The 11,094-nt window shown below is 39.3% G+C and overlaps 1 protein-coding gene across 1 annotated transcript; it reads right to left on the bottom strand.

Moving 5' to 3' along the window:
- Positions 1–2,909: 2,909 nt before the first annotated feature.
- On the bottom strand, positions 2,910–10,692 carry cyth4b (cytohesin 4b). Its single transcript, XM_030782825.1, has 13 exons — positions 10,683–10,692; positions 9,433–9,515; positions 8,947–9,011; positions 8,078–8,144; positions 5,877–5,995; positions 5,552–5,632; positions 5,268–5,380; positions 4,742–4,890; positions 4,287–4,398; positions 3,813–3,889; positions 3,549–3,620; positions 3,228–3,382; positions 2,910–3,089 (listed from the first exon to the last, which is right to left on the bottom strand). The coding sequence occupies exons 1-13, from the start codon at positions 10,690–10,692 to the stop codon at positions 3,008–3,010; spliced, it is 1,185 nt and encodes a 394-aa protein (XP_030638685.1). The 3' UTR covers positions 2,910–3,007.
- Between the last annotated feature and the right edge of the window lie 402 nt (positions 10,693–11,094).

Raw genomic sequence — 11,094 nt, 5'->3', positions numbered from 1 at the left:
TTTGTCTTCTTGAATTGACAGTAGTGCGTCGGTGAGAGGGAACTTGTAAATGCCAGTGTGGGTGTGTATGTTCATGTGAGTGCAAGTGTATATACTGTATGTATACGCATGTGTGTCAGTCTGTCCGTGTATTGAGTGTGCGTGTGTGTGTGCGTCTGTGTTGCTGCACTTCCTCTCTTCGTTTGAGCTGGGTGTGTGTATGTGTGTGCTCACAGTGTGTTGCGACAGCTCTAACCTCATAGCGGAACCTCAGTCCGGGGAAACAGAAGTGCTGAGGCGATCTGGTGCAACAGAGTGAAACAGGAAGCACAGACACACAGGAAGTGGAGGCTTAGAGAGCAAAATATAGCAACACTCAAAAGACTCTAGGACTTGAAATCGTTCTGTCTATACGTTACGACTTCGGACATATGTCCGCGATTGCTTTCTTTGATTTTTGTTTTTTTTGTTTTTTCCCCCCCACAGTAGAGCGAGTAAGAAAATATGATGCATTGCAAGGGTCAAAGTTCAACTTGGCCAGAGCAGAAGTGTTTCAGAAGCACAGTGTGATATATAATTCCCTGTTGCCTACCCTTAGCCACCCAGCATAGCTGAGACATTATAAATTAAAATGATCATACCACCGGCATTAATAATGGAAGATTCTGGTGAATTATGGAACATTGTAGTTTCTACAGAGAGAGAGAGAGAGAGAGACTCAAAGTATTGATACTTCCTCCTTTGTGTGCATTGTTTGCATTTTGTCCACAAGGGGTCACTACCACTGAGGACAGTGAGAAAGACAATCACTCATCCTGGGGGTGAAAAATGTGAATGGTGAGGTCATTGTACAAGGCCTTATGGGTAATGCTACTTATTGAGTCCAAGTCATAATTTTTTGCGGTCCTCTGTAACAACCACACAATCTTCTTCCATTTGTGGTTGGCATGAGGATTTGATTCTGCCCATTTAGTCAGACTATTCAGCTGACGTAAGCTCTCTCTCTCTCCTTTTGAATGAAAAAAAATTTCAGACTAAACAAAAAAAAAAAACAAAACCAAAAAAGAAAAGAAAAACATGCAGCCCTTGCAGGTTGGGGAGTTCGACCTTTACCATTCAGAAGACAATTATTCGTCTAATAGTCTCTCAGAAACATCTGCAAAGAGCCTTTAGGCAACTCTTCAAGTAATGCTTCGCTAAACTACCCCTTCTCTCTGGACTATTTACTCCATAAAAAAAAAAATAAACGAAAAAGAATACCTGAAAGCAACTGCATATATATATCTATATATAGATATATATATATATATATATGCACCTAAATATGCTATGACACTTCTTAAAGGTGATCTTTGAAGGAGGTGAAATTAAAAAAAAAAAAAAACGGCTACAGGGAATATTTCCCAGCCCGCTTGTAACTACAAAGGCACATAGCATTGAGAGCGATAGTCGCATGAGACCAAAGAAAGAAGAAGTAAAGTGAGGCTAATAATGAAATGTGTGAGAATCTGCAAAATGTGTTGCCCTGTCACATGTGAACAGTTATGGCTTCTCTTTAAAATTTAAAAACAAACAAACAAACAAAAAACAGGGAGCAACGCAGGCCCCACTTCAGTCACAGCTCCAAAACATCCACACCACACCCAAAATCATTTCAGCGAAAAACATACGAAATACAAAAAGATACAAAATATTCTTTTGTATTTGCCTTCATTTAAAGTCACACATGGAACGTAAAGATATAAAGTCAATCAGTTTATTAAATAACACAGCTTATCATAAAGACGCATAAAAGAATATACAATCAAATCTTTTTTCTTGTGCTTCACACACACACACACACACACACACACATATATACATATATACACAAAAGTATTTTACAAATAAAACAATAGAGCTTTACACTGAATGATTTTTTTTTCAGCTAACATTATTTTAAATTATTACAGGAATATTATTTCCTCTGTCTATTTGGTAACCACACTCAGCACTTTTTGATTACCAAACATAGATTTTCATAACAAAAGGAAATAAGGAGGCCTTGTGTTGTGTCATGTCATTACTTTTCCACACGCTACGCCCAAAACAACAAAGCACGCTACTGTTAGAAGAGAGGACATCCATAAAATCTCTCATGGACTAGAGATCACTGAAAAGCACCTAAACTCCATTCATATCCAAGCCTGTTATGAATCTGTCAAAATATTATAAATTAAAACAAACAACACAAAATAAAACTACAGAGTCAGTGATAGAACACACGCAGAAGAGCAGCCTCTGGGCTGTGTCGGATAATGTTGTTACTTTCTGCTCTGATGATATGTCTTTCCTGTCTTTAGTTTCAGAACTGAGACCAGCTCTTTCTTGACCTGACTAAACATTATGCATTAGTCTCTTGGACGTGAAACCCAATTTTATTTTCTCTTTGTCTGTGTTCCACAAACAAATGCATAGCATCTTGCTTTCCTGTTTAGGTCATCAGAACAGAGGCTGTGTGGATGTGAAGAGATACACCCTCTTTCACAACATACAAGACTGGGATGACTTCATCTCTGGAGTCGGCACTTATTGAATGTTGACTTCTGATCTCTCAGACTCTCTAGAGTGCACCAGACGAGACACGTCTAAAAACTGCTCTTCTCCGCGTCTTATTAAAAAAAAAAACTCATTTCAGATAACCAAATGACCTTCATCAAAAAAAATACCTTTCAGTGATGATGTAAAACCACAAAACAGCTTGTACGTGGTTACCCTGACGACAGACAACACTCCAGCTATTTACTCAGCAATAGCATTGTTGATGTCTTTGTGGCTTTACTTCCTGGATTTGACAAGCTGATGATAAATGTAGAATAAAAGCTCCTTGTGTACCTGAGGTCACTGAATTCTTGTGACAATTTTCTATGTAACTCGAGGGGGGGAAGTGACAGCAGTCCATCTTTCTTTAGAAGACAGACTGAATGTAGTTTTTGTAGTTTTCTGTGTACCTTGCATCCCATAGTCCCTCACTCTAGCGGTCATTCTCTCACTCGTGTACCGCTTGGTTAATGACTTTCTTCTTTCGGACTGAGACGAGGTCATAAAACGGGTCTTTGGTGATACTCGCCCTGTGGAATACAATGAGAGTATATAACAGCACCGTAATATGAACTTTAGCCTGACTTACAAATATTGAAGTGACAGTCATTCAGAGAAACTGTGGGAGTGTTTTCCTTTTATATATATATAACCATAATGACTCGAACCTGATAGACTCGATCCAGTCATCTCGTTCCTCAGCGCTGGCTGCGCAGATCATGTAAGACTGGTGTTTCCCTTCCACAACTCTCCCATCTGTCTCTGTCTTACATGCTTTGATCTTCTGGCCCTTACTGTTGGGGTTATATAGCTCCAGACAGTACTACATACGCAGATGTGAGAGAAAAACCATATGTAAACAAAGAAAAAAAAAGAAAAAAAAATCACACACCACGACAAACAGAAACTTATAACAATACAAACATATACGTATTGTAAGCACTGAAATACGCTATGTAACGATGCCCATACGATGATGTGATGCTTACCGGTTTGCGGGGATGCGAAACCTCTCTCACGGACAGGTTCTCCAGGGGAATAATTCCCCTGGGTTCTTTGTCCTGAAGGAGTAAAACACAGTCAGTGTTTTTTTTGCCTGAGTTTCACCTCAAATCTTTCTAACCTTTTTTTTTTCATTTAAAATGAGTTGCCTTTTAAGAATAGTATAATATGATATATCAATAAGTAATATGCATTACAAAAAGGTCTTTTCGTTGTTTCGCTATGTGTAAGAGACAAATGCTAGAACTCACTGCGGTGAACTCAAAGTAGTACAGGCAGTTATCTGTGAGGATAAACCATCGTCTTTTCCATGTCTTCACCCTGCCTCCTGAAGAGTCAGTTCAGTTTGAATTTTAGAGAGTTCCAGTGAATCAGTTCCAATTTTAGATAATTCTTGTAAACCACTTCCAGTTTTAGAAAATTCCAGTTACTTAGTTCCAATTTTGAAGAAGCTGCTACTTGCGTTATGACTATAGACTCAGTTGACCTAAGACAATCTTTATTCTAATGAGGCATTAATAAATCACTGAATTACACCTACTGTAAATTTAATAATTTAATCTTTTATATCCTCAGCAAGCTGATATCACTGATCAAATGCATCAATCATTCTTTAAGGACAAAGCCTAAAACATTACCAACAGACCTAAACAAATTTTGCTGTAATTCACACTTGACAATGGAAAATGTTTTGCTTAAAGTGCAGACAGTTCGCGACATCTCACCCAATTTGAGCAGCCATCCCTCTCTGTCAGGATTGAAGAATGTGTGTGTTAAATCATTCCCATCATCCTCTGGGATTTTGAAAGGTTCGCTTTGTATGCTGTCATAGAGTTTCTGTTGGGTAAATGGAAGAGGATGCAAATACGAAAGAGAGAGAGAGAGAGAGAGAGAGAGAGAGAGAGAGAGAGAGAGAGAGAGAGAGAGAGAGAGAGAGAGAGAGAGAGAGAGAGAGCGCAAGAGAGAGAGCGAGAGAGCGAGAGAGAGAGAGCGAGAGAGAGAGAGAGGGTGAAATCTCTGGGAAGTTTTACATCAACAGCGGATGACTGTATGGCCCTTTTTGTGTAAGCAAATGTTGATCAATTTCCCTGCTCACAAAATCTAAAGCGTTTGCATTGTATATATTAGAAAGAGGTCACGTGACCAGCGATGACGTCGCGCACTGTCTGCGTCTAATCACCTTGAGCAGTTCTTCAGGGAGGTCTTCACCGTTGTTGATGCCTCGGTTCATGCTGATGAAACGTTCTAATGTGGTCTTGTCTTTAACGTTGGGGTTGTGTAGACTGGTATTCAACATGATGATGGCGAAAGACAGGATGTAGCATGTGTCTACGAGTAAAAGTAAAATGTGAGTCACTTCACCAGGTCCATCCTCAGAAAAGAGAACTTCAAAGGGACCATCAACCACTAAAATGAAGGTCAGGCATGTGCTTTGACATATATATTCAGATGTCATTCACTTAAATGTTCTTGAGTGGATTGAAAATATGTTTTGCTCTTAAAGTTAAAACACTCGCGCGCACGCACACACACACACACGGAGCGCAAAGGTATACATGTAAATCTACTGAAATATCACAAGCTGTCAATACATTTTTGTCATGAGATGTAAGAAGTACCCTCTTAATGTTACAACTTTCAGTCTACCTCCCTGTTTACTTTATGGCATATAAATAGCAGCAGGTCTAACCACAGAAGAAGCGTACCGGTCGACTGGAACACGTCAGCATTGCATTCACAGTAACGTGTTGCAAAAGCCTCCATCATACGGTCGATCTTCTGAGCTTCGCCAGGCAAACGGAAACTCCATAGAAACTGTCTGTTATGTAAACACACAGATAAAGACACAAGAACGAAAATCACATCAGTTTTGATTTGGAAAGTGTTGTATGGTCACTTGAGGTTTGATGAGCTGACATGTGGCTTTTGAAAAGAAATAAGTGGAAGTGAATGTCTTCGCTAAGGTTGTATAAAACGCGCGTGAACTGACCTCAATGCCTGGACCAAGTTAAGATCTGAAAACTCATGGAGCTCCACAAAGGCTTTCAGAACTTGCAGGTGCATATCATCTCTAGAGAAAAAGACATTTCCTTGTTATTACACTGTGTAACTGGAAAATACGAATTTAATAATGACCGCATACTGTCACAGATGGTGCACAGTTTGAAAATGGAAGGCCAGAGATAAACGTCATAAACGGCAGTCAAGATATATTCCCTCCATTTGCATAGTTCAGTTGGCACAGCTGTGATAATGAATGTTATTGACACTCCCTCTATGAGCGGTATAGTTTTGAACAAAACATCTGTGGGTACCTCTCCCCGAGGAAATCACCAATGGCTGTCTTATTTAGACCCTCCTCCTTGTACAGGAACTCTGCTATGGTTTGTGGGTTCCACTCCAGTAACTTGTTATCCACTAAGTAGTTCATACCCTAGAATACAGAGAGGGTGGAAGTGTTTCATTATTTTCATGTGTAACAACTCCTGACCAACAAGCACGGTCACTTTACTGTGGTTCTTTGACTTTGGACCTAAAAATACCAGACTCTGTACATCTAGATACAGTGTTAAATAAGGACCCATATGGCTTCTTCAGAGAGTCAAATGATCACAGTTCAATTTCCTTCACTTTACTCAGTTCAGGTCATGTTTGGGGCCAAGCAACAGAGACCAACTGTTGGATTATAAACACATGCTGACTTGGCGAGAGAAATAAACAACGAAGAGTGGAGGCTAACAGCCATATGAAAACAACTAACTGAAACGCCTGTGTTAGTGAAGGTACGTAGAGGAAAGCTAAACTAACATTTCATCATTGTCTTCCTCCACCTCAGACAAATCTATGGATGTAGGTTTAAACATTTTCATAGCCTGAGATAGCCAAATTTTCAGCTACTAACATCAGCATCTTCACCTGGAAACAATGGGCCCCAAGTGGGCCAAACCACTTGGAGCCAATCTGCAAACAAAATTTCTTGGACTCGTAAAACTCTGGCCAAGGATGCTAATATTAGCACCTTGAAACTCAGCAAGTAGAACGTTTAAGTACGCAGGACACACAGAGCGCACTACACTGGATGTGATGTGTCTGTAACACGTTCAAGAACAACTCTGGGCACGGAGGGTTAGTTCAGTCCAAGCTGCGTTGGTACTACATAAGTGATTATTCATATAGTGTTCTCGTTAAGAGGAAGACAAATTTAATCTGAGGGAAAATAGTTCAAAAAAAGACAAACGTTCAAGCAAACATTTTCAGGAAGTTTCACAGATGTGGAAGTTTCACCAAACCATGTCATATTGTGATGTCAGTGCCTGCTCGGTTCACAGATACAAAACAATAAAGAAAAGTTTCACCTGCTGACATCTTCTCACCATTGTGTTTCTAACCCTTGTGCAGACACAATGAATTGGTGCAAGTTCAAATAACTACATAGTAAATACTGTCCGTAATGTACTATATATGCTAATGGCCTGTATCTTTTCAGAGAGAGTTTAGGATTGAGTTGAGTATGAATCATTGATACGTCATTGGAAGTAGGCTTGCATTAGCGCTGTGCTAACACTCATGAACCACTCCGTGGTCTCCTACTGTAGACCACAGCTAACCTAAAAATGTCACTGCTCACTGTCTGACTGCCAAAGTAACTGAAATGTGTTTCTCTGAATAGTGGCACCTTGTCTTACACATTGTGTCCTTGAAGGTCAATACAGTGAATACGAGACAAAACTCAAACAACCAAAGTGAGGTTAGCAGGTTGCCGGATGAAAGTACTTTACCATGTTCAGTAATAATTTTTGACTGTTTCATCATCGCGTGTCTTTCAACATGTATTGACATATGACGGGAATTAACATAATTACCACAGCTGGCTGAAATGAAGCTCTTTGTTGCGCAGGTAATGTATACGACTGCTGTGGTAGTCAACGTGTCTGAGACCACACAAACTCAAAGCTAGACAGACCGCAAAGTGACAAGAGAGGTACATTTTCCGTTTTCCGTTTTTTTTAAAGCCCACAAAGGAAGTCCATGTTAAATGAACCCCACCTACTCTCTCGCCCACCCACCACCGTGATAGTAACAGACTGCACAAAGAGGTGACAGTCGGCATAAGGATGTAGTCTATGACTGGTGAATGACAAAGGTAATTTTTTCTTAATGAACAGATTTGGGTCGGTGGCAAGGAGAGAGTCGTTGAACATGCAAGAGATGACTTCTTAAAATCAGACACAGATCAGCCAAAGACACAACCCATGGTCGGTTTCTTATCTGAAAATACACATATGTAGTCCTTTCATGACACACGAACTGATAAAAACTGAACGTGATCATTTGAGTGATTAAGTTCAGTAACTCATTTCAGTAATTAATTTCCCTGATAGTAAACAATGTCTCTGTGACATACCTTGACACTTGACACTCTCTGTCTCTCTCTCTCTTTATCTGTCTCCGGCTCTCTCTGTCTGTCTCTGTTTCTGTGTCTCTCTCAGCTTTGCCTTTATGCACCTAAACTCACCTTTTTAGGGTCCATGTTGAATTTCTTCTTGCCACTGGAGAACTGCTTCCCCTTCTCAAGAAGTTTACTGACATTAAAAATACACATATGATTTTATAAATTAAATTTAAGTACTCAGTGACAAACAGCCATTCACTAAATTACAGCAAACTGAGAGTCAGCTACACCCTAAATCTGATAAGATATTCATCTACCACAGTGGTTCTCAGCTCCTGTCCTGAGGGCCAACGGTCCTGAACATCTTTGTTTTAACTCCTCGTCATCACAGTTAATTGAGCTAATCAAGGGTTTGATGATTAATTGATCAAGTGGAATCAGGTGTGTCAGTTCTGAGCTGAGGAGAGTTAAAACAAAGACATGCAGGACAGTGGGCCCCAGGACTGGAGTTGAGAACCAGTCATCTTCCAAATCAAATGAAGCTCAAAATTAACGTTTGCCTTGTCATCCAGTTATTGTTACTGTTAATGTTCACGTTAACGTTAACTTATCATCCAGGCCATTGACAATCGCTTTTATCCCCTGATAGATAGTCATATGAGTAAAAAAAAAAAGGAAGTTAGTAAGTACAGAAATGTGTTTTAAAACTTGTTACTTAGTGTTTTGGAAAACATAAGTCTCTGGTATCCAACTCAAATTACTAGCAGGAAGTTACTGACAACAAACATTCTATATGTGATCCTCATTCTATGAAGTGTCGAGTAAATACTGTAGTTTTCCCTCATATCGCCTCATTGGAATGCCCTCATGACAAACCATAGCTATATATTAAAGCCTTAATAAACACACAGTTCTGATTCATCGTGTGACGCAGGACACACAAGAGGATGAAGGAAATGAACAGGCAAAGAGTGATCTTAATGTTCACCTACTTCTCTTCTGCTGACTCAAAGTCCTGAATCTCTGCCATCACATTCTCAATCTCCATCTTCAGCTTCTGCAAAAGAAGAGTTTCATACCCGTGTGACTCTCTCTGGCACATAAGAGGATGTTATAGCAACAACAGAAAACAGAACACGGACACAAAGTGTATCGATGTATGCGACAAATGAATGTCCCTGTTTTCACAGTTATGACTCGCAGATCCACTCCTACCATAATCTGTTTTGCATAAAGTAATTTGTGAGCCATTAAACTGAGGATATGAAATGGTCTTAAAAAAAAAAAAAAAAAAAAAAAAAAAAAGGCAATGGCGAAAGCAAGGTAGTTTAGGGCTTAAGGTCATGGGAACGAGATCACATTCACACCACATACTTTATACCCAAACCACCAAAACGTGACCGTTTGGGTAGGCTGTGGGGAAACCAGTCAGACTACAGTAAAACAGTTTAACACAATAACACAAGAACAGTAAATACCTGGATATCTTCCAGAAGATCTTTTTTGTGCATTTTAATACTCTCAATCTCCAACATCTCAGAGGTGGTGAAATCTGATGAAACTGTGGGGAAAAAAACAAAAACAAACATGCTCCCAGAATGCACCTTTGACAATGACTCTACGAATGTCAGATAATTGTGAGTTTTCACACAAGAGAACCTTGAAATTCCTAGAGGCATTCTCCAGAGATGAATGCACTGTGAACCAGGGGAAATTACTGTCTGTGTGGATTTTTTTTTTTTTACTTCAAACTCACATAAACACTCTGGATTTAGTTAGTCATAACGCAAAGTCACAATGCAGTTCCCAGTTAGTACACTTCATTTTGTTTAGCTTGAGTGAAATTGAACAACATCATGGCGACTCTTGTTGAAGGCAGTAGTATTGGAATTTTTTTCTTTCTCTGGGATTGAAGAACAATATTCCAGAATAAAAATCAAATAAAATGCTAAGGAACTATCTTCATCACATAGAAATATTCGTTTTGTATTTCAGACAGTGTCCTAGCTAATGGGGTGTGGATAACAAGTTCATTTGTCCCTTATGGTCAAAATGCTACAGTCATTAACACGTTTTTTTATTCACATCCTTTGTGTGAGAAAAAAGCAAATTTTAAAGTTCTTCTGTTTGATGACTCAGACTCGCTGCTGGTAAAGCGTTACTGCTCTCACACACACACACACACACACACCCACAAAAAATTAATTCTATGACAATGCCATGCATACATGATCATATAGAGAGAAAACACGAATTGTGCTTCATGATCAAGCTATTATTTTAATACTACTTACAAGCAAGTAAGCAAATAATTGCAAATAATCAAATAATCATAATAAAGTATTATGGACTCAAAACATACATTTAATGTATTTTAAAGCGGCTATGGGTGTACTGCAGGCATCACCACAGATAAAACTATGCTGACAAGGACGAATTATGCTAATAGAGGTAGAGTCAATTTTAGCCCTCTTCATCACTCACACCGGGGTTTAACTTCTATCTGTCACCGCAGTATCTTACTGTTTAGTAGAGTAAGTATCACGCGACACAAGATACATAAGGCCTACCGGTCATCAACAGTCTTCAGTAAACCGTTTGGTCTTTTTCATGGGTGTGACCTTTTTGATTTAGCATTGACCTACACATGTACATTCATTCATGACATAATTTTTATCTGCTCTCTTTGGAATTTATATGTTTGAATGATTCAGAGTCATCATCGTACCATCTGTCATCGCATAACATATATCCTTGAACTAATACTAGGAATTTTTTTTTTTTAATGATTCAAAGCTGAGCAATCGGTTCCCCTGGTGAAGAGAGGAGTCTCTGTAGGATTTAGGGCAAAAGTGAAGATACCATTTTTGGACCCATGCCAGCCCCTTCATTTTTGTCCTGTTTACTCATTCACCTCCCTCTTAAGCTCCAGAATTGATCATGCTACACACTACGTGTACTGATAGATGTCTGTCACCCACGTCGTGGTAAAAATAAATCGAAACATTTTTCCTTTGGTGAAGTTTCCAGTCCTGGCTTTGCCCACGGTTTTCTGACTGGATGACCAGAAACTGTTTCTGTCAACATCTTTATTCTAATTTGCATTAGCAAACTAAAGATAGGGCAAGAGGCAAAAAGTT

Source organism: Chanos chanos, chromosome 8, assembly GCF_902362185.1.
Source record: "Chanos chanos chromosome 8, fChaCha1.1, whole genome shotgun sequence".
NCBI lineage: Eukaryota > Metazoa > Chordata > Actinopteri > Gonorynchiformes > Chanidae > Chanos > Chanos chanos.
The sequence above is the reverse complement of the archived record's forward strand: the minus strand, read 5'-3'. Positions and strand labels throughout refer to the sequence as shown.

Excerpts from the sequence above, each read along its gene's own strand:
- cyth4b (XM_030782825.1), bottom strand. Across the intron at positions 9,012-9,432 it reads ATCTTCTGGAAGATATCCAG|AAGCTGAAGATGGAGATTGA; the intron begins GTATTTACTGTT and ends CTTCTTTTGCAG. Across the intron at positions 3,621-3,812 it reads ACTACTTTGAGTTCACCGCA|GACAAAGAACCCAGGGGAAT; the intron begins GTGAGTTCTAGC and ends TTACTCCTTCAG.